The 23463-nt window shown below is 43.0% G+C and overlaps 1 protein-coding gene across 1 annotated transcript; it reads left to right on the forward strand.

The window, feature by feature from the left end:
* Positions 1–2009: 2009 nt before the first annotated feature.
* On the forward strand, positions 2010–20935 carry MSANTD3 (Myb/SANT DNA binding domain containing 3). The gene is made up of 3 exons (XM_036888429.2): positions 2010–2186; positions 13412–13862; positions 20251–20935. The coding sequence occupies exons 2-3, from the start codon at positions 13445–13447 to the stop codon at positions 20658–20660; spliced, it is 828 nt and encodes a 275-aa protein (XP_036744324.1). The 5' UTR covers positions 2010–2186; positions 13412–13444; the 3' UTR covers positions 20661–20935.
* The last annotated feature ends 2528 nt before the right edge of the window (positions 20936–23463 follow it).

Consider the following 23463-nt stretch of genomic DNA (forward strand, 5'->3'; position numbering starts at 1 on the left):
TAATTATATTAAGCGTCTTTATTTTTATTGCACTCCTGACACCCGGAAGTGTTTGGGTTTCTCTGCGCTCAAAAGACCTGGCTCAGTCTCTGTTCTAGGGCTGTGGGTAATGGGATTTGGGAGGGTGGCAATAACCTCAAATATAAAAAATAAAATATAGCACGTGTTGGCAATGTTGTGGAGAATTTGGAAGCATCATACATTGCAGGCAGGAAGGTAAAACCACTGGAAAAACTTCTTGGCAGTTCCTCAAAAAGTTAAAGTCACCATATTAGCCAGAAATCCCAGTCCTAGGTATATACCCCGAAGAATTGAAAACAGGGACTCAGACAAATACATTGACAGGCATGTTCAGAGCGGTGCTATTCACAATAGCCAAAGGGTGGAAATAATGCAAATACCCATCAATGGAGGAGTATAAGCATATTGTGGTATACATATAATAGAATATTATTTAGCCATAAAAAATGAAGTACTGATACATGCTGCAACGTGGATGACCTTGAAATCAACATGCTAAGTGAAAGATACCAGACATAAAAGTCACATGTTGTATTATTCATTATATGGAATGTCCAAAATAGGCAAACCCAGAGAAACAGAAAATAGATTGATTAATGGTTACCAGGGGTTGTGGGGAGGAAGGAATGGTTGGGGGGTGGGGTGCAGGGTAACTGCTTAATGGGTGTAGGTGTTCCTTTCCAGGTTATAAAAATGTTTTAGAACTAGATAGAGTTGGTGGTTGCCCAACATTGTTCAGGCACACCTTGATATTGTGGTTTTGCTTCCTGACCACCACAGTAAAGCGGATATCACAATAAAGTGAGTCAAATGAATTCTTTTGCTCTCCCAGTGCAATTAAAAGTTATATTTACACTATATTGTAGTCTATTAAGTATTCAGTGGCATGTCAGAAAAAATGCACATACCTTTATTAAAAAATACGGTATTGCTAAAAAATGCTAACCATCATACGAAATTTCAGCAAGTTGCAATTACTGATCACAGATCACTGTAACAAATATAACAGTAATGAAAGAGTCTGAAATGTTGCAAGAATTACCAAAGTGTGACAGAGACCCCAAATGAGCAGATACTGTTGGAAAAATGGCGCTGGTAGACTAGCTCAACACAGAGTTGCCACAAACCTTCAATTTGTAAAAAAAAAAAAAAAAAAGCAGTAACTGCAAAGGGCAATAAAGCGAAGCGCGGTGAAATGAGATGTGCTTATAAGTGTAATAAACACCATTGGATTGATCACTTTAGAGTGGCTAATTTTATGTTACGTAAATTTCACCTTAATTAAAACAAAAAGTTCAGCCGCCCTCTGCGCTTCTGAGCTTGGAGTCTTCCCAATGGCTAAAAGGCAAAAGAAACACCTAGCTCCACCATCCCTGTGAAGGGGCCGTTAAAGGTGCATTGCCCTACAGCTTGATCCGCTGTGCATTCCTTCATCCGCGCATTAATTCCTACTTGCTCAGCGTAGTGTCTGAGTCAGGTCCTGGGCTCCAGAGAGCAAAGTCCCTCCCTTGGGAGCCACAGCGGGGGGGTGGGGGTGGGGAAGGGACACACGTCTTGCAAATTATAAAACTAAATCAAACTGCGTGATGAACCCAGCAGAGGAGTGTTGGCTGTTTCAAGTAGCACGGAGTCCCAAAAGAAAAGGGACCTTTTTCAGACAGGGGCTTGGACTGACCTAACTCGTGTCAATGGCCGCCAAACCCTTTGTGGCATATGCATTCTTTTGTTGTTCAAGGAAATGAAACAGTCCTCCAGGCCCATCAGGAGATCCTCTGCATATGTGGGAAAAGGCAACTCAATTGGCACCAAGCTGTCAGCACCGAGGAAGAGGGGACCGTGGGCGGGAGCCACCCCGGGCCCCGCCCCACGCTTCCGGGAGGCCGGCGGCCGCAGCCCCGGGAGGTGGGGACTGCGCGGGGCCGCGCTCCCGCCCTCCTCGACGCCGACGGACCCGCTGGCGGCGGGCGGCCCGCGAGGAGGCGGTGGCTCCCGGGCTTTGTGGCCGCGGTGCGCGTGGCGGGGCCTGGCCGGCCGGGGGCGCGTCACCGCCGCCCGGCGCTCCGCAGCCCGCGGCCCTCCCGGCCGCCCAGCCTGCGAGAGGAGCTCAGGCCGTCCGCGCTCGCTTCTCGCCGGCCCCTTCCCCGGTCGCCGCGCCGCCGCTGCAGGTAGGAGGCCCCCAGCCGGGCGGGCCGCAGCGGGGCGGGGGCGCAGGCTGCGCGTGCAGGGGCCGCGGGCCGGCGTGGCGGGCTTCCGGGCGGAGCCGCCGCGACCCCTGCCCTGCAGGCCGGGCGGCCGCCTCTGCGCGCCACGACGGGACTCGGTGTGCGGGGCCGGCCTGCGGCGTACAAAGCCCCAGAGCGCGGACCTGGGAGAGATTCAGCGGCGTCCCTGGGTCGGTGGACTCGGGACCCCCGGGCCGAGGGAGAAGCTTGGGAGGTCCCCACTGTATGCCGAGTACTGTGCTCGGCGCTTTTCCGTACTTGTCTCCTGTAAGACCCCATGTGCCTCGTTCAAGGGTGTGATGGGAGGGGTCCCTCACTCGGAGGCCGACGGCCGAGCATCGCGTCCGTGCCCGCCTGACCTTGGGAACGCGCCTTTACTCCGAGCCTTTGGCCGCTGCTTCTGTAAACGGGGTGGGGGGTGGGGAGTGCGTGGTGTAATACCTACCTACCCCTCCCTACTATTGTGATAGAGACTGTGCTAAATGATCATAGCTAAATTTTGAGCACTTTCTGTGTACCAGGCCCTGGGTACTAAACAGTTGGCATGAGTTACTTAAATCAGCACCCTGGCGCTGAGAGGTAGCTACTGTAAATTGCACGAATAATCCTTATTTCCTAGTATGTTACAGTGAAGAATTTAGTTTCCCTTTTTCAGTTCAGGAGATTGGGTGTTTCTTAGCTGTGGTAACATTTACGATTACAAAAGTCCCTGCAGTATCAGGAGAGTGGTTACAGGATTGATTTGTCAAACATTTAAAAGGAGGTAGGATCAAATCAGGACCGGGGTGTGCACTTAAGTACTCAGGTAGGACGGTTGTGTTACCAAGGAAATAGTTGAATATTAATGCAAAAACATAGTTCCTGAGTTAAGATTGAGGACTGCTATGAGAGTCTGAGGCCAGAGAGAGACAGGGAGTGGACTGGGGGAGAGGGAAGGATTCTGAATCTGGGAGAAGATATTGAGGAAGGACCCAGGATGCAATGCTGCCCTTAAAGACCAGTCATCTTGTTCTGTGACACCCGGCCTCCTGCCTGGGGGTGGGGCAAGGGTGCTGGGGCAAGATCATAGGTTGTCTCTTCTCCCAGGCCACCCCAGAAGTATTTAGATGGGTTGAGAGCCAGGTGATTGGGCCTCCTAAAATACCCTGTCTCTTCTTGTGGTTCCTAAAATTCATTTAATGTGTTTGAGATTGGGATGCTCACCAACCCTTAAGGTTGATAAGACACTTAAAATACACAGGCCTGACTGATGTAATGGAGTGTCTTTTGAACACTGTTCCCTTGGTTAAAGAAGCAGGTGGGCATGAGATTATTTGGAAGGGGTCAGTTTGGAATGGGGATCACTGGAAGGCTTTGGACCCTGAAGAAGGAAGAAAAGGCTGGAAGGTGTAGGGACTTGATCCAGAAGGAAGGGAGGAGAAGGAGGAGCAGTGGCCTTCACAACAGCATCCGCAGTATATCCAAACACCCAAGTTCTCTTACCGCAGAGGTACCTTTCCTGTCCTGATCTGAGACTTTCTTATGTGAGTGTTGTGGAGGGTCAGGGCTAGACTCAGGCTGACTTTCTCCTGAGCGAGCAGGAAAGGCTTCTTGGAGAAAGGTTATTTTGAAACCGGGCTGTGAAGGAGGGGATATTTGGACACAAAGGGATGTCACCTGAAGGTAGGGAGCAGTGCACATAGTGGAAAGAGCATGCTCTGGAGAGAGAGAGAATTTGGGGTTTGAATCCTAGCTCTGCCATTTCTCAGCCATATAATTTGTGAGGATAAAATGATGTTTTCTCAAAGGCCTCGTAGGGAGTTCAGCAGGCACAGGTACGCTTTTCCCTGTCCGTGGTGTTGTTCATTCAACAATTGTCTGCTGAGCACCCATCATATGCTGAGTCATATGCTTCATGCTGGGGGTACAGAAATGAGTCAGAAACTATGTATTCCCTCAGGAATTTCCCAGTCCAGTGAGGGAGACAGACACAAAGAGCATATCACAAAGAATATGGGACATGCTATAGTGCAGTCATATGCAACTGGCATTGAGCTCAGAGGAGTAACTTATTCTGGATAGAAAACTCAGGGCCAGTCTACCTCTAACAAGATGAGTATGAGACATGGTAGAGACTTTGAATGCTTCGCCACCTCTTAGCTTCTGAAAATTTTACCCATTTCTTATCTTTGCCCCAATATGCTTCTGTTTCAAAAAAACCCTAGTTGTAGTGTGTGCACAGTTTGTAAACAGCCTCACACTTATTTTAGAAGGAAGCTGTTATAAATTAAATAAATATAATAGCCTAGTTGAGGAAGGCTTCACAAAAGTTTCATGGGAGGTAGAACTTGGAGGATGAAAATGTGCCTTTGGTGGACCTGGGGGTAAAGGATTCCAGCCAGAGGCAGCCCCACATACAGAGGCATGGGATCACAGCAGGTTCAAGGGTGTGAAGGTGAGTTTGGTTCTGGAAAGGCCTTGCATGCCTGTGAGGAGTTTGGACTTTATCCTTTAGAGAGTCGGGGAGATGTCAGAGGTTTACACCCAGGATGTGGCATGATTTCTGTGTTTTAGGATGATCCCTCTGGTAGCTGTGTGCAGGAGGGGCTGCAAGTTTAGGAGATCATTTTGGGGGACTAGGCCTGACCTCAGACATAGGCAGTGAAGATGGGAGAGGAAAGAATAGACACTGAAGTAAAATGAATGGTAAGTGTTAATGGTTGGTTACATGTGATTTAACAGCACGCTGCGGTTTCTGCTTTGAGCCAAGTTAATGTGGTTGAAATCATCAGAAATCAGGAGGTTTGGGGGTACGGGAATGATTAGTTTGCTTTTGGCTACAGAGAATTGGAGATTTCTGAGGTGCCATAAACAATAGCAAGATAGAGGTGGCTGGTAAATAGTTGGAAATGTGTGCGGGGCTGGAGAAAGGCTTTCCCTGACAACACTACTTCTTTGGAGCGCTTCCTGAGAATCTAGTGTGTGCTAAAGGTACAAGTAAAATGTAGTTCCAAACATCAGGAACTCCCCCTCATATAGGGAGACCCTCAAGAATACGGATAGGTTGCAGGACAGAGTAATTCTGAGTGCTGCAGTAAGAGGTAAGTTCCTGGGACCCTTGGCCAAGAGATTTAAGACGTGGTTGTTGGCTGAAGTAGTGGGAGGAGAGGAGCGGGTACTCAAAGGCGAGAAGCAGGCTGGAGTGGAAGTACCTACCAAAGATGGCTTGCTGTATTATACAAGTGCTTTCTGTGGAGGACACTTCAATAATGATTCCAGGGAGTTTCAGGGAGACTGGGTGGGGGTGGAGATGGTTTAGGATGGAGCTAGGGGAGGGGAGGCAGGAGTCAGGACTTTTAAGATCCTTCATCTGGTTTATAGAGAGAGGTGTGAGGGTGGTGGGGCGTGAGGTGGGAGCTTTGTCTTAAACACAAAAGGCTGGTTCTGCTCACGGTCACACTCAGACACAGATGGTAAAAATAAACACTTCCAAGTTACATGGCCGCCTGGAGTGGGTGGTGAAGGGGAAGAGGAGGGAGAGCTTTGTAGGAAACAAGTTCAGTGAAAGTTTGAAGACTGGAAGTCCCTCTGAAGGAAAGAAGGAAGACAGACAGGCTGGTGAGTGGCCACTCTGGGTAGACAGGTCTGAACGTGTGAGAGCAGGTGCACAGGAATGGGCGCAGGAACAGTGAGGCCTGATTACTCTTGCCTCTGGATAAAGTGAAATCATGAAGGCACATAGTCATACTGAGGCTCTTAAAATTTGGCATATAATACATATTTACACGAAGCAGCCAGGAAATTATTCTTGTTAGGATAAATCTTCTATAAAGGTTGAGAAAGGAGATATTTTAGATTGTAGAACATCTAGATACAATTAGTAAACAACACAAGTGGCAAGCAGGTTAGTTTCAAGATATATTCCACAAATACTTATGAAGTGCCTACTGGGAACCCAGCACTCTGCCAGTTGCTGGGCTATAGCAGGGAAGAGATCCCCTCACCTGCTTTAGGCATTTTACCCGGAAGTACTTACTCCAGGGCTAAACCTGTGTGTAGGCCTTAAATGACCTCAAGTGCTGATAGCACTTTATTCTGTGTAGTGTTCTCTTCTGTTGGGTAGTAGCTCCTCTAGCCTCTAAATAATCGGAAAATACCAGCTGCGGAAAAGCTGTTGGAGCCGCAGTGCAGTTGGGCCTGCCCCCAAGTGGCCCTCACTGGAGGACGCCAACTGTGGCCTTAAGATAACACAAAGAAAGCGACAGGGAGGAAAGGGGACTTGTCTGATGCAAGGGCTGTGCCCCCAGATTTTCAGATGGAATAGTAGAGAAGGCTTGAGGGCACCTAGCAACAGGGCATCTTGCTGGTGAGTGGGTTCCAAAGAGGAGATGGGGGGGGTATGGGTTGAAAACAAATGATGAAGCTTTGCTCTTAGTCCATCTGTTACTAGGCCCCCAGGAAGCCCTGTTTTGCTCTGAGCCCGTTTCCTCATCTGTAAGGTGAGAAGATTGGACTGAGGTCCCATCTTAGTTCTAACGTGTTGGAATCAATGTTGTTTCCAAAAAAGGTTGTTTTGGGGATTCAGTCAGGAGAGTCGACAGGCCAGGATCAAAAATGGCCCTTCATCTCTTCAGAGCAAACTGATCACCCTGGCTCATTGCCATGTCTCCCGCAGCTCACCCAACCCATCTGCAGCCCTCCTTTGTCTTTCCCAAGTCCTGGCCCTGCTTTGTTCTAAGGCTGATTCTAATTCCAACCTACCGTAACAGGAATGAAGGTTCTCATTCTAGATCTTCTTTTCCAAGTCCTGGAGTAGTGTCCCTAGGCACATCTCTATCGTAGTGCTTCTCACACTCCTTGTCACCAGCCCTTCCTTTAACACCCTGCGTTGTCATGTCTTCACTGGACTCTGATCTCCTTGGTCTCCAAGAATACCCGTCCCTGATGCCTGCACAGAGTGGGTGCTCAGTGGTCAATCCCCAGGTGTCCACTTTGCCTCTGTTTTCTCTTGACCACCCCCACAACACACACACATGTTCTGGCCATTTCTCACTTTGAAACAGTCCCTGGTGCGTGTACCTCCTCCTCTTCACTAACACTGTCACCATTCAGACTCCCGGTCCTTATCAATTACTTACCTGAATGATCTCCTTTAGCTCTCTCTGTTGATATTCTATACATTCTCAAAGATCTCATTCAAATGTCCTCTTGTTCATGAAGAATGCAAGTGAATGTCTTCACTTCTCTGAAGGTGTAAGGTGCTGTGTCTTCTACGATGGTGTCTGTTTCAGCAGGCCTCTCGTTTAGTCACCAGCTGCTGTATGCCAGCACACCTTCCAGGTGTAAGGTTCAGCCTACCTTTGTGTCTCCCACATATTCTGGGACAGTACTGAGCCTCTGGAAGGAGTCCATTACATATTTGTTGAATTGTATGTCTGTGAAATGAAAGAGCCAATAAGTCTTTCAGTATATATTGTATATAGGCCATTATTCTACTTCTGTAAGCTGTTTAATATGGGTGGCAGGGATGGAGCGAACTAAAATTTATTGAAGCACTAGTCTATGTTGCTTCTTTACTCCTATTGCAGGACAGTTGTGCTGAGGTAATAAGACAGTGTAGGGGGTATTAGCCCCATTTTATGGATGAAGCCCTGGAGATCAGTTGACTTGTCCAAAGTCACACAGCTAGGTGAGTGCTGAAGTCAGAATTTGAGCTTAGCTTTTCTCCAACCAGTGTCTTGGTTCATTTCACTTCGCATTAAGAATAGTAGTTCATTAAGGTTTAAGGTTCTGACATCTGTTCCAGGTCTCAACACCACAGATTTTCAGTCACAGTTTACCATTCTGAGGATTGATTTCAAAGAACTCCCTTTACCATAAAAAGAAATAAGTTAATGAAAAGCCAAGTCTCTCTAGTTGTTGCTCAAATTTTAGGATTTAGTTTGACCCTTGGTAGCCTTAAAATATCAGTAGATGGCATATTGGTCAGCTTGGCTGTTGTAATAAGATTCCACAGACTAGTTGCCTTACACAACAGAAATTTATTTCTCACATTTCTGGAGACTGGGAAGCCCAAGATCAAGGTGCCTGCAAGGTGAGTTTCATTGTGAGGCCTCTTTTCTAGGCTTATAAGGCACCTGCCATCTCTGTGTGATCACATGACCCCTTTGTGAGTCCTGGGGAAGAGTGGATGTAGAGAGAAAGTTCTCTGGTGTCTCTTACAAGGGCACTAATCCCCTGGAACTAGGGTCCCACCCTTCTCACCCCATTTAGCCTTAATTACTTCCTTAAAGGCCCAATCTCCAAATACAGTCATCCTGGGGTTAGGGCTGCAGCATATGAATTTTGGGGGATAAAAACATTCAATCCATTACATTTATGTTTGAAGGTGGATATTAAATGAACTTATTACAATCTTCTGGTGGTTTAGTCAATGTTAGTGTTTGGGAATTGTGCTGTTTCCTGTTTTTTTTTGGTATTGTATTTATGCTGTTTTAGTCTGTCCTGTCTACAGGTCTTTGCCTAGCCCAAGGGGAAGTTCCATTGCATTTGTATTTTGCTATTTTATTTGGCCATTTTTATTTTAATGCAGCTTTTGGTGTACTGACTGCTTTATCATATATGATACTCATTCTGTGCATGGTTGCTTATATCAAAGTGTATTCATCCATTAAATGTTTAATGAAGGCCCACTATGTAAGGGTCACTGGACTGCATGTTGGACTACAATCACGCATAGAATGGGTAGCACTTTGTCTAGCAGAACAGCAAACAAGATGATATGCATTAAGCAAAGTTGGGGGGCAGGGAAGGCCAGTCTCCAATAAAAGCTGATATGCAGAGAAGGCTTGTTATATTGTCATCTATAACCAGTTAATCTACAGTGTGCTTTCTAGCCTTGTAGTTTCCATTAATAAACTTTGCCTGGAGATCTCTTACTTCTGGAAGTATTTGTTTACTTAGGACTGTCTGTTGGCATTCAAGCAGAATGTCAGTGTTCTCCTGAAGAGTGGACCATTTTAAAGCACCATATTATCTGTGCAGTTCTTTTCAAACATACATTCTAATCAGATCAACAGCAGAAATTATTTCAGAGCTCTGGTTAGAGAGAAGGAGGTACACCTGGGCAAGGGTTGAGGGAGGAGGAGTCTATGGGCCCTAGGTTTGAGACACAGAAGGCAGAGGTGATGGGGGCAGGGAGGGGAAGGGAAGAAGTCCCAAATGGACAGAAGCAGGGAAAGCTCCCTCTGAGATGTTGAACCCTAGGTACCTTTCCCTGCTGACAATTAGATTGCTGATTGATTTGTAATGTGAACAGGGATGCTAGAGGCTGTCACTAGGTTTGAAAGAAGAGAGCAAAGCAGAGCTGTGAACAGTGAGGGCACTGGCATCAGACCTGGGTTTGAGTCCTGGTTTTGCCACTTGCTATTTGTGGGACTGCAGGCAGGTTACTGAGCCTCACTTTCCTGATCTGGAAAATAGAAATAATGAATGGTTAATGGGAATAAAGAGCCTACTTCATGAGGCTGTTGGGAATCCATAGGGGACCTTTGGGGTACACTGCCTCATTTCAGAATTCCTTTATACCCCTGCAGCATGCAACCAAATAGTCCAGGGAGGCCTGCTCTACAAAATTAAGCAAAGTAAATTGGTAACTTTGGATTTACTTAGCTAGTGATTAAATAACAGTTTAGTTAATAGGCTATTAATGGTGTCCAGGTGTTGGTAATTCTAAGTATTTGCTTTTGAGAGCAGTTGTATAATTTCTTCTGGTACTTTAATAAAGTGTTTCTTTTTTTAACAGAAAATATTGTAGTGTAACAGATGATGCTCTTAGGGGCTATTTGTGGGTGGATTAAATGATATAGTGCATAGTAAGTACTTAGTATAGTGTCTAACCCACAGTAAGGATTTTAAAAAAAGACTCAACTGGTCACACTAAGGTCAACATCCTTTGTGGGTTTAGACTCCCCGTGAGCCCATCACCACCTGGTGGCAGCTAATGGTACTGCACATACTGTAAGGAAGAATTATTAAATTGCTTAGAATTAGCTAATTTCAGTTCCACCAGATATCATAGGGGTTTTGTTCAGAGTATGGCTCATTTGCTTTAGAGCTGGAACTCGTATATCATTAAACAATTAAGTGGCATTTTTCACCTCCACAGTTGGCATAGAATAAAACAAATGTTAATAGCAAGAGTGGATGAAGTAGGGAGACAGATGTGTCATGTGCTAATTGTGGGAATATAAATTCATACACCATTTCCGGAAGACAGATGGTGATAACAAAAGTCTTAAGTGTTTTCATCTTTTGGGGCAGCCATTCCTCTTGTAGGAATTTATCTTGAAGAAACAAAGATAGAAAAAAACAAAGATCTTTAGGGATCACAGACTCTAAGCCCTCATTTTAAAAATGAAAACACTGTAGAAGGAAAAATGTTTTACATATAGATATACAAATAAATGCATATAAATAAAGTAGCATTACCTATAATAGAAAAAAATAGGGAACAATCCCTTTTTCATTTGTGATTCAGATTTCTCAATCCTTACAGCAATGATTCTTTAAAGGATGGGGGATGGAGGAAAGTAGGCATATGGACATCTCCTGGGCAGAGGATTTGGGCTGTAAGATCAAAATCTGCTTTAGGAGCTGTGTAGTTTAAGAACATACAATATACATGTAAATTTCATAATAACTACAGAAAATAAAGTTGGACAGAGACATCTTGGCAGCTAATGATAATGAGTTATATTGTAGGGAGCATGTGTTAATTTCAATTTGGGGAACATTGATTCATAGGGAATAGTTGTATTGATGGAAGGTGAAAAATTAATTTTGGACCTTTGGGACAGAAGAGCCTAGATTGTGTCCCCACAGGGACATTAGAGCAACGTGATTGAAGTACAGACCTGGGAAATTAGGGGTACAGGGACACATTCCCAAAGATTAATTTCCCCTTGTTTAGTTTTGCCCGAGACCTGAGGGTCAAACCACCTTTGACATGTGTCTAAATCTCTTGATCTGTGATAGTGATGTGCCCATAATGAATGGGAGGCAGGGTACCTGGTTTATGGGGATACTGACCACCTACTAATTCGAATATTCTAACCTTAACTTTTAGGATGAAGTAGTGTAAAGTGGGAGACCCTGATCAGGTTCAGTTGCCTTCATGTAAAGGCCATACTCCTTGGCCTCAATTTCAAGGCTCTCTCATGTGGCTTCATCTCTTCCAGCCTCAGGTCTAACAGATTTCAGCTACTCAAAACTGGTAACTTCTCCCCAGGCACAGTATATGAATAGCTGGCTTGTAATAGTGTGATTTTAAGTTAGCATGCCATATATTTAAAAGCCACAGCCTTTCCCCCCTAACTTTTTATTGTCAAAGATGGAGAAAATAATTTAATGAATCTTTGTGTACCCTCCCCCTTGCTGATGTTCAGATGTCCCATTTTTGGCCAGTGGGACTCCTTTCAGGTTGGTTCCTAATCTTTTGACATGAGTTGGTCAGTTTTAAATAGACTTGTGTCCTCAGTATCTTGATGCTTGCCTGTTATTCTGAAATATCAGAGACTTGGAGAACATAAGGACTGGGCTGTGGAGGCCCTTTCCACAAAGGGGAACATGCAATGCTCACTTTATTGCTGTGTTCAGTGTTGCTTAGTGACATTCTTGATAATGTATTTGAGTGGTTACTTTTGTAGGAAGCTTCCTGTGATTAAAAGATGTGGAAGGAGTATGGGGTCATAAAATGCTCATAGATTTTGGTGGAGTAAGACATTTTCTAAGCACCTTTTGTTTGAAAGTGGCTCAGTACTGGGGAGGTTGGCGAGATGACCTAAAGGGGTCATGGTTGAGTAATTTGGACTCACTCAAGGTGAGAGCCCAAGAGATAGTGGTGAAATGAAAATAAAAATACCAGTCTATTGGAACCCATAGAAGCAGATTGCAGAACACAGTTTACCAGGGAATGGGGGTGGGAGTGGGGGCGATGGGGAGATACTAGACAAACGGTAAAAAGTTGCGTTATGTAGGATGAATAAGTAAGTCTATGACTATACTTAATACTGTGTTAAATACTAAAATATGCTAAGAGTAGATTCCAGTTGCTCTGGTCACACAAAAAAGACGGTAACTATGTGAGATGATATGTGAATTACCTGGACTGTAGTAATCATTTCACTGTATAGCAAACAAAATTTATGTATATTAAACATAATTTTTATTAAGAAACATAAGATATGCAGACTTTAATAACAATAATGGAGAAAATACATTTTTAAAAGTTTAAATATGTAAAATTTGTAACTTATAATATGTAATATATAATTACAAAGACTAAACGAATGTGTATTTAAAAAATGGCTATTATTTGGTATGTTTAAAAAAAAGAGAAGAATACCAGGCTATTAGGACAGTCTAGGTTCTTGACTTTCCAAGTAGCCATCTTTGTAATCTTGGACAATTTACTTCACCTTACATGCCATTACTTCCCTCAGTTGAAGGAGGGCTTTGGACTCAATTTCTAAGCATCTTTCATCTTTGAAATTATATAAATTATTTATAAAGGACTGTACACTTTTAAAAGTGGCCCTCAGACCTTAGGGATCACAGACTGTAAGCCCTCATTTTAAAAATGAAAACACTGAGGTTCCTTTAGGAATGTAGACCCATCCAAGATCACAGACACAGTGATAGAAATGTCAGATGTTCTGGGGTGATTTCTTGATGATTCTGAAATCTTGATAATATTTATGTTATGCATTATATTTGGTTACACAATAGCTTCTCTTGCCTTCAGCTGTGACAAAACTTTGAGAAAGCTGTTTAGTTCAAAAGTTGCCTTACATGAATCTGGGGAAGGATCAGTTCCCTGATATTAAGCAGAAATAAATTAACAAATTACCAGTTCCACATAGATGTTTAACTTTTCTGTTGCTGTTACATACCAGATACTCACAGAATGGCCAAGACCTATTCAAAGTACCTCCTTGAAAATCTGCTTTGAAGTAAAACCATTCCTAGTAAACTTCTGCATGTTTTCCTGAGCATCTCATAATTCAGCATTCATGGAAAAGAAAGTACTGTATTTCAGACCAGGGAATCAAGTCTGGGATGAAGCTTAAGCGATTTGCTGACATTTTTATTGCTGGAGTTAGTAATCCTTGTTTCCACTTCCTTTACAGGATAGCTAAAGGCCAGGACAAATACAGTGGAAAATGCAAAACAACGAAATTATAAAACCTGCCAAATACTTCTCAGAATTGGAAAAGAGCATCCTGCTTGCTTTAGTAGAAAAGTACAAATATGTGCTGGAATGTAAGAAAAGTGATGCGCGAACTATTGCCCTCAAGCAGCGCACCTGGCAGGCGCTTGCCCATGAATACAACTCTCAGCCAAGCGTGTCGCTGCGGGATTTCAAACAGCTGAAGAAGTGCTGGGAGAACATCAAGGCTCGGACCAAAAAAATTATGGCCCATGAGAGGAGGGAGAAGGTGAAACGGAGTGTCAGCCCTCTTCTGAGCACGCATGTCCTGGGGAAGGAGAAGATTGCCAGCATGCTGCCCGAGCAGCTCTACTTCCTGCAGAGTCCCCCGGAAGAGGAGCCCGAATACCACCCCGACTCCGCAGCCCAAGGTATCGGTTCCCGACGCCAGCTTGCTTGTCCTCACTGGGTACCTGTTTGACATTTTCATTTTAAATTCCTTAATTTTGAGGGACTTTATAAACAAAGAGACTTTCTTATCAGACTTTCCCAATTCAGAGTCTCGGGAGGGAATCTATAGACCGTTCATATCATCTAGGTCTTAAAAACACAAGTGCTTGTTTATATCCTGGCTCTCTCTCTTAGATCTCTTATCTCTGTTTTTAGTTAAGACTGCAAATAAAGAAGTAACTCCAACCTCTTTTACTGTGGGAATGGCCTGTATAAAGATTCATTTGCAGTTTGCAGAAGGCACACCTTGAAGCAGAGAAAGATTCCTGGGGAGGCCAGGGGGCTGCTCAAAAGGTGCTCCAAGGACCCATCAAGCAATTGCCTAAAAAGAAATCTGATTCTTGGCTTGCAGAATGAGAAATTCACTTACTAGTGTCCCTGGAGTAGACTGAGCCCTGAGGGAGCGGTTCATTAGAAGTCACAAGAAACTGTCTAAAGCCAAGAATGTTACCAGGGTAGAGTGAAAAAGATAACAACCAAGTGAACTGAGTATACATTTTTTATCAGCACATTTTTTTCCCTGTAGGCAGATCATCCTGGGAAGCTAAAATAGGATTAAGAATTTGGTTGCTGATCATTTGACCAAGATTATGTTCAGAGACCCAGTTGGACAACCGCAGTGTTATGTTTCATGTCATGAACCTCACAGTTTTCCAGTATAGAAACCCTGTGTCTGAGTTTTGATTCTTGAGTTCCCAAGCCAGTGTACCTCCCAGCAGACAGTGTTTATATGGCCACTGCCGTCTCTCTCACTCCTCTTCATTGCTGCTGCTGTGGCTGATGGAGACCACAGCTAGTTGAGAGTGTCCTTGCTTTGGAGAAGTTACAGCGTCAGCCAGTGATTCTCCATCTTGCTGACCTCCCAGCCAACGAAGGGAGTGGTGTTTGGGGAGGGAAGAGGTGAATCAGCAGGACTGCTTTTCAGAGGGCTTGAGCTCCCTGTGAGATTTTGCTGAGGAAGATGCTGCTTTTAGTTAGCTTTGAAAAATCTTTGATCTGGATCTTTATAGGGCTAGTCTAAGGGGACAGTCTTATTTTCCAATTTTTAAATTCTAGGGTAGGGTCTAGAAAGTTCATTACACAATTTTTTTTTTCTTTTTAGAGGAAATAATGTAATTCATTTACTCATAAACTCAGTTTATAAATTTCCAGCACGAAGGGAGTAAATGGATTCTCAGTGTCCTTCCTGTAGTGGCATGTGCTAGAGACTCACTTGTAAAAGAGATTTACTTCGAATTCGATATGTGTTCGTATATGACACATGAGACTTCTCTTTTTTTGCTGGTGATTATTAAAGTACAGCCATATGCTGCCTGTCCCTGTTTGCAGGTCAAATCTGAAGGGCAGTGGAGAACTGTAGTGCTCTGTCAGCGGAGAAGTAATCTGTTAGCGCTGGTAGTTAAGGTACTGAAACTCTTTCTAAACATTAAAACAGCTCTGAGGTTACCTCACTCATTCTGTATTACAATTTACTTTCAAGACAGGAAAAGAAAGCTGGAATTGCCCATCATCCCTTCTGGGTCTTGGTAGAAAAAAGGTTGAAAAGCTGCTGTAAGGTTATGGCTCTCATTCCACTGAGTGTATTTTGACACATGGATTCTGTGTGGGGGTGGGGTGGTAGGGGTGGGGGTGGGGGTGTATGTGTGTGTTTTACTTTAGTATCTCTAACACTGTGCTCTTCAATCCAATAGCCTCAAGCCGCATGAGGCTAGTAAGCACTTGAAATGTGGGTAGACTGAATTGAGATGTGCTCTAAGTACACACACTGTATCTTTAAGCCTTAGTACCAAAAAGAGAATGTAAAATATCTTAATAATGTTTATATTAGTTACATGTTGAAATGATCATACCTTAGATATACTGAATTAAAAAATTACCAAATTTAATTTCACCTCTTTTTACTTTAATTTGGCAAAGAGAAAATTTTAAATTACATGTGTATCTTGCATTATATTTCTGTTGGGCAGCACTTTTTCAACACCTTATAGACTTCCTATTACAGAAGTAGATGCTCAGAGATGTGTGGGAGTTTGTTAAACAGGATGGAGTCTAGCGGTATTCCACTAGAGGCCTCCCTCCAACTGTTTCTTGTGCGAGGTTTCAACTGAGTCATCTTGATCACCCTCTCCTGGATATTCTGTTTTGTCCATGACTTTCTTTAACTGTACGTCTGTATTTGAACACAGTAGTCTTAAAAATTAACACTTAGGAATGTATTTGCAAAATACCAGTATTTTCCCCTTAAATATATTAAAATGAGTTCTACCCTGCAGATTTATGATATGTGATAATTTGGCTTTGATTTAACTTCCACATATCCTCCATTGTCTCTGGGGAACAGATTTGCAGAACAAATGAAGGGAGCCAATAAAATTTGCTAGGGATGGTCAGGAGGGTAGAATGACTGCATGTCAAATACACTTAGAAAACTAACCTTTCAAATAGTACTCAGATATCTTAAGAGAACTTATATTTAATTTTATATGCTGTTATAATGCTACTATAAAGTTATAATCAAGTAATACATAGGTATGCAAAGCTATAATTAAATAACACAAACATTTGTTAATAAAATCTATTACTAGTTTTTAGTCCAATCCTTTTCTTTTGGGGTGGGAATTCCAGCCCAGAGGACTGAATGACATTTCCAATCTTGGTACACTAGCATTGCTGCTCTGTGAAAAGCCCCTTTTTTGTGTAGCTTATACATTTAGTCCGTTTTGATCTCCACTCACCATTTTCATTGTTTTCTTTTGCCTCTTAATCGTTCGGTGTGCTTGTGTTTTCTCTCATATGTTCTTGAGAGTGTGCACTGGTGTTTTGTGTGCATATATTTTAAATTTACATAGATTAAAAATTGTGCTGTAGATACCATTGCTTTTTTTTTTTTTTGGCCTTTCCTAAGAATGTTATTAAGATCTATTTCCATTACAGTGTGTAAATCTAATGTTTGCTTCTTTTAGTTGATACATGATATTTTGTAGTGTGCATCCACCACATCTTATTTATCTATTTTCCCAGTCAGTCCTGTTTCCTTTGTTCTGTTGAGAAGAGCTGGGGTTTGGCCTGCAGTTTCCTTCTCATCCTTTTACTGTCTCATCCTGCTAATACTAAACTTATTCCAGTTGCCCAAGTGTAAAAATACCCCCTTGACAGTGTTCTACATTCCCAGGTAAGCCCTTAGGTCTTCCTAACCATTTTGCACAAGACTGAGCTGTTTCCTACTTTGGATGGCTTTGTTTTACCTGGAAGAGAGATTATATGGTGTGTGTTTGCAGCAGGTTGCCATTCCCAGGACAGTCTTTTTCCAATTAAGAGAAGATTCTCCCCATCTAACCACTAGCTTCCATTCATTGGAGCTAATACTTGTGTGAAAGTTAATTAACTACTCCATTGGGCTGCTCTAGTTTTAAGCCCTAGCTTCTGCTAGAGTCTTCTTAATAGACTTGTTTTTTTTTTCTTTTGAAATTTGTGTATTAGCACACATCTAAATTAAAAAGAATAGTTTTAAAGTAGAGTCATTTCTCTGCTCCCAGGTATGAACATACCGTCATTATGTTCACAGCTCTGGAGAGAAATTTGAAAATACAAATTTGGATATACACCCATATTCTAATAATAGGTGTTTTTGTAGTGGATAGAATTTGGAGGCTGTATTTTAACTCATCGGCTGAGCAGTGAAGTAGTGAGAGGTTGGGTATTGTAGGAGTCGAGCTTGGCTTTTTGGAGTCTTGAGTCCTGGTTCTTTCAACTACCCAAATGACTTGGATGTTGTGTTTGATTTTCTATAATACCTCCTCAAGGGGTTGTTGTAAGGATTAAATGAGGTAATGCTGTAAAGCAGTAGCCTAGTGCCTTGTTAGCGACTTAGAAAATGATGGCTGCTGTCATATCCTCATCAGGCCTCGAATGCCTAGAATTGTTGAGATTAAAATGAACATTTAGAAACTGGGAGACATGAGCAGCATTGTGAACTTTAAAGACTCAGAGGAGCATCCAAAATTGTCCTCTGGAATGAAATCAAAGAGAAAAGAGGCTAAAAGTACCAAAACGTGTCTAATGTGTCCAGTCTTCAAAGAAGACACCTTCAGATCTCAGACCAGAATGGAAGCAGATGAGGTAATCCTCTTTGTGATGCGCACATCTGAGGGACCCTATTCTCAGTGCTAAGCCTTCCCGGCCCTTTGTCCTGTGTCTCTGCTCTCCCCTCAGAACCCTGTTCTTTCTACATTGTTGTGCTGCGTTGGAAGTGACGTGACCCACTGTGTGTGACCCACTGCAGCCAATTCACCCCTACACATTTCTTATATGCCAAGCAGTGTACCAGGCCCTGTGCTAGCTTTTCCATGAGGATGAATAAGAGGCGGTCTCCCTCATCAAAGTATTCAGAGACCTGAAGGGGCAGTAGTAAAACCACCAGTTTTACTGTGCTCTGCCAGAGGTAGGCTCAGGATGCAGCAGGAGCAAGAAGGAAGGATATTTAATAGAGGCCACAGCCCTTGGAGTTGGGAAAGATTCCTAGGGAGACATTTTCATTATCTGGATGACACAGAAGTAACTTTAACCTTCTCTTTCAAAAGTAAAATGTTTTACCTTTTCTTTAATCTTAATGAGGGACTAGTTATGGTTGTTAACTACCCCTTGGAGTGAAATAATCTAAACAGCAGTCACTTGCCTTTTATTAACAGAGTATTATGAGTTAGGTTCCCCCCAGTAGCCATTAACATTCCCAGCATCCCATCTCCTGGAATTATGGAGTGGACTCAATAATGTAATTAACTCTGATAATAAATTGATATTATTTTTCTCCAAGGAGACAATTTTCATTATTGGAAATGTAAAGCTTCCCAAGAAGGCCTTGGAGTCACAGCTAGAAGACTCCATGGGTTAGTGGAGTTAGTGGCTGTATTGAAACTCTCTAATTGATGTTAATGTCATTGCCCTATGAAGATACCTGGTGCAAATGTGGCCCCATCAAAAGTCACATCTTTTTGTGTCTAGAAGTTCTTTCCCCTGTGTTCAAAGCTTCAGCCAATAAATATATACTAGGTGTTCATTACGTACCAAGCAAAATAATTGACATCCAAGGATAAAAGAAATGAATAAGGCATGGTCCTCAAATAATACTAGAATGTGTTAAGTGTCTTAACAGAAGACTGTATATAGAGAGAGAAAGGAGAGAGCTGAGGTTTCACAGAGCAAGTGGCCCTGATCTGAGTGAAGTAGGGGCTGTCTGGAGGTTGAGAAAGGAAGACTGGAGTAAGAGTGTGTGTTTGAGTGAGTAGGGGGAAGGGGACACAGAGTGAGCCCAATGTCAGCCTGAAGGAACAGCGAGGGAAAGTTATGACAAAAAGCACAGCCTCTAAAAAATGTGAGTAGATTGTGGTAGGATTGGAGGACTATTTTGTAAAGAAGGCAGGAAAGATAAAGGCAGGTCAGAACCAGATTATGAGGGTTACCTAGGGTGGATTTAAAGCAGCCAAAGATAGGAATCCCAGGGACACACTGAAAAGTAAGAAGTAAGTGGAACAAGAGTCTGAGTCTTTAAAGGAGGCTTTGAGAAGGAGAGTCAAACAGGAGGCTAGAGAAAACTTAGGCGAGAGCAATGGTTCAGAAGCTAATAAAGAAATTGCAAGGATTGTCAGGTGCCAGGAAGGGGTTACATAAGAGGGGCACTGACAAGTGTCCTTGAGATCTGAATATTGCCTCCCACATGACAGTGCCATAGAAATGGCATGCTGAGGAAGTGAAGCCATGGAGTATAGACTTGTCTTTCAAGGAAGAACATTTGTAAGATGGTCATATCCAGGGTAAGGGTTAGGACTTATGACCAGGAACAGAGCAATGGCATCCTTGTGGAGTTTGAACACGTGTTCGTGGCTGAATGAGAAACCAAGAAAGGCAGGTTGAACTGAGGGAGGACTTAATCTGAAAACTCACTGTTGGCCTCATACTGTGTGTGGTCTTTTGAGCACTTGGAGTTAGAACGCACACTTCAGTTTAGAACTTGTATCAATGTAACAAGGTCTCCAATTCTTGAGAAGTGCAGTCTCTGACCACTGGTCTTGTAACCTGCAGTTTTAGAAATGACATGACAAAACCCTTTTTCATTATTCCTAAGGGGAAACCTGCATTTGATTTATGGGCTCTTAAAAAGTCAGGTGTGGCAAGGGTACCTATAGACATGGAGGCCAAAGCAGATGCTATTTCAAATACATCCTGTAATGGGGGACCCTGTCATTAGAAATAGGATTGATTTGCTCTCTGCCTGTAAAACCTTTGAACATGTTTTCTGCTACTGTTTTTCAGAATCATTTGCTGTTTCAAATAGAGAACTGTGCGATGATGAGAAAGAGTTCATACATTTTCCAGTATGTGAGGGGACCTCTCAACCTGAACCCTCGTGTTCAGCTGTCAGAATAACAGCCAATAAAAACTACAGGAGCAAAACCTCTCAGGAAGGTGCTTTAAAAAAGATGCATGAGGAAGAACACCATCAACAAATGTCCATCTTACAACTGCAGCTGATACAAATGAATGAGGTGCATGTGGCCAAAATCCAGCAGATAGAGCGGGAGTGTGAGATGGCAGAGGAGGAACACAGGATAAAAATGGAAGTTCTCAATAAAAAGAAGATGTATTGGGAAAGAAAACTACAAACTTTTACCAAGGAATGGCCTGTTTCCTCATTTAACCGGCCCTTTCCCAATTCACCCTAGACTGTGGTGGGGGGGGTGGCTCGCCTTGTATTGAATATGTGCCAGCAAAGAAAGTCTGGAACATGAACTTGTGGTCAGTAACCTGTAAAAGAGCTACATCTGGGAAAATTAGAGTGGTAGTAGTCATTTATTTAAGAATACATTCAGGTAAACAGCTGCACCCTATGTACCCCTAATGTGGCAAAGAAGCTGTTACAGTCTTCGGAAAATGATCACTATGAGTGCTATAAATCTGAATGTAATGTCTCTCAATTAGAATTCATACAAGAACCATGTGTGAGTGTTGTAGTATTTTTTTAAGCAAATGCAAGTGTGACTATAAAGGAGTGTGGCTGATTTTTTTTTTTTTAAATAGACAGCAGAACTTTTCTATCCAAATGAATGCCCTCCGGTTGAAAGTGGCTGTCCTGAGAAGCCACAGGTTTCTCCAGTGGTGATGCTGTTGCTCAGAACTTGCTAGAGGCCTTCAGGAAACCTCCATGAGCGCTACAGCGCCTTTTCCATTTTTTTCAGTGTCATCCTTTGAGTGTGGATTTTCTGATTTTAAACAGCCCAACATCTGAAGGATATTTTCTAGTGTGGCTCAGAAACTGCCTTTTCAGGCCTTTCCCTGAAGAGGAGTTCCAGAGAATGTCTCCGACAATGGTAGCTTTGTTGGAACTAAGGATGTGTCTGCTTTGAGGGAGAAATGTTCATTTAGATTTTACATTCTGTCATATTTGTTTTATTAAAAGATGAGACTTGCAGTTTTACAGTCACACCGTGTATGTTTTTTAAAGGTGCTGTCTCCTGCACTGTGCTCCAGTTTTTGCTTTCCTTCTAGTTTCCTCCCAACTTTGTGCTCCTGGGTTAATTGTTTCCCTTGTTTTCAGTCTTTCGCCACCTAAGGAAAGACCCTTCCCTTGCTCATGGTGCTAGCTAATAGTGATGCTGTGTAGTTTCTATTACATGGTTAGCATTGGACTTCTTCAGAGTCCATTAACCAGCATACTTGGAAATACAGATTGACAAATGGATGTTTTGATTGAGCCGTGATATAGCTTCTCCTGTAGCCTAGTGTTAAAAACATCCTGAGGAATTGGGCACAGTAGTAGCTGAAGAAGCAAGTGACACTTAACGTGCAAAGGCAAGTCAGCATTTTCTGAGAATGAAATTTCGAGGCCATGAGGCAGAGGAAGAGAAATATGTGACAGACGCTATACTGGGAGTGTAGGATTAGGAGTCAGGGCCTGAATTCTGAGTTCGGCTCTGCCTGAAACTGCTGTGTGACTGTGGGTAATTGCTTTTCATCTGTGGGTGTGGTCTTTCTTGTCCATGTAGTAAGGGAGTTGGTCTAGGTGATGTTCAGCATATGCTACAACTCCTTGACTATGGTGTGGTCTGCATAGTCTTAGATGGGTACTGCTAATGTCAGAATTGTCCAGAGGGCATGGGTGAAGGGGAGCAATTGTTTACTGCAGTGGCTAAGCTTTTTTTTTTTGAATTTGGTTATTGGAGATTGTTAGGTCAGTAAGGTACATGTATAGTTGTTATTTATGTACTGCATAAAACTTAAATGGATACTGATTTATTTTATACACTGATCATATTTTGAGTATCTTAGAGGTAGTTATTTGAAGGAAAGACTAGTCTTTGAAGACTAATCTTTGAAAGGAAGGCTCTGTTTTTAAGGACTGGTATTCTTTAGTTTTTACCCAGTGGACCCTTAGAGAAGAGACATCTGGATGAAGTTCCAGGCCGCAGTGGTCCAAGGGAGATGGCCGTGGCTCTCCACGCACTCCCACTCCCTCGGGACTCGGGCAGGGAGCAGAAAGCCTTCAGCGCTCATGTGAACTGAGAATGTCCCTCTGCGTCACTTAGTGATCCATCTGGAAATCTTGTTAATATACAGATTATGGAGCAGGGCCTGAGATTCTGCCTTTCTTACAAAATCCAAGGTTATACCAGTTCTGCTTGTCTGGTCACCACACTTCTGTGTAGCAAGGTTTAGAAGACCCTGTGAAGTTTTACTTATTCTCAGAAAAATATCTGGGTTAGGTACATTTTTGGGTACAGCCATGTGCTGGATATTATTCTTTCTCAGAATTTACCACTCAAGCACACAAACAACAATGTAGAACAACACAAAAAATGTGTACACATATAATGGAACTATAAAGGCATTGAACTAATTCCTAACCAAACAAATAAAGGATAATTAAACAACCAGCCTAAAGCACCATACTCTACTGGTAAAGGGCATTTATGAGTCTGTAACAGTAGTTTTCAACCCTGGCTTTGTATTAGAAATAGTATTTCATAAATAATTAGTTCCACTGGGGCCTACTCCCAAAGGATTATATTTTCAGCTGACCTGGGTTGGGGCCTGGTCCTCTATATTTTTGGAAACTTTATATATTATGATACATAATTGGGAATGAGAACCACTCGTGTAGAGCTCACAGCTGTGTCTCACTTGATCCTTAATCCTGTGAGGTCATGCACAAAAGAGAAATAATGCTCAGAGAAGAACCACCCAGCACCAGGCTGGTAGCCAGTAAATGGCAAAGCAGAAGCTGGGTCCCAGGTCTCTTGAGCCCAGAACAGCCCCCGCCTGCCTGCCCCCAGGCTGTCCCTCAAAGTTAACCATGTCATGGGTTTTATCTTGAGAGCCAGATCACATCTACAGTGTACTTGTGGTGTCTTCATTCATGAACAGGTCCATCCCAATTCATTTCACTTTGGAGCAATTCCTGACCTAAGGTGGAAATGCAATAACCATTTATTGGTAGGTGCTGTAGGGAATAGACAGATGAATATTAAG

This window comes from Manis pentadactyla, chromosome 3, assembly GCF_030020395.1.
Source record: "Manis pentadactyla isolate mManPen7 chromosome 3, mManPen7.hap1, whole genome shotgun sequence".
In the NCBI taxonomy this organism is placed as follows: domain Eukaryota; kingdom Metazoa; phylum Chordata; class Mammalia; order Pholidota; family Manidae; genus Manis; species Manis pentadactyla.

What these genes read in the sequence shown, in the direction of transcription:
- MSANTD3 (XM_036888429.2), top strand. Translation starts at nt 13,445, where the DNA reads ATGCAAAACAACGAAATTATAAAACCTGCCAAATACTTCTCAGAATTG. An exon ending in CCCCGACTCCGCAGCCCAAG is followed by an intron (nt 13,863 to 20,250) that starts GTATCGGTTCCC and finishes ACTGTTTTTCAG; the next exon opens with AATCATTTGCTGTTTCAAAT.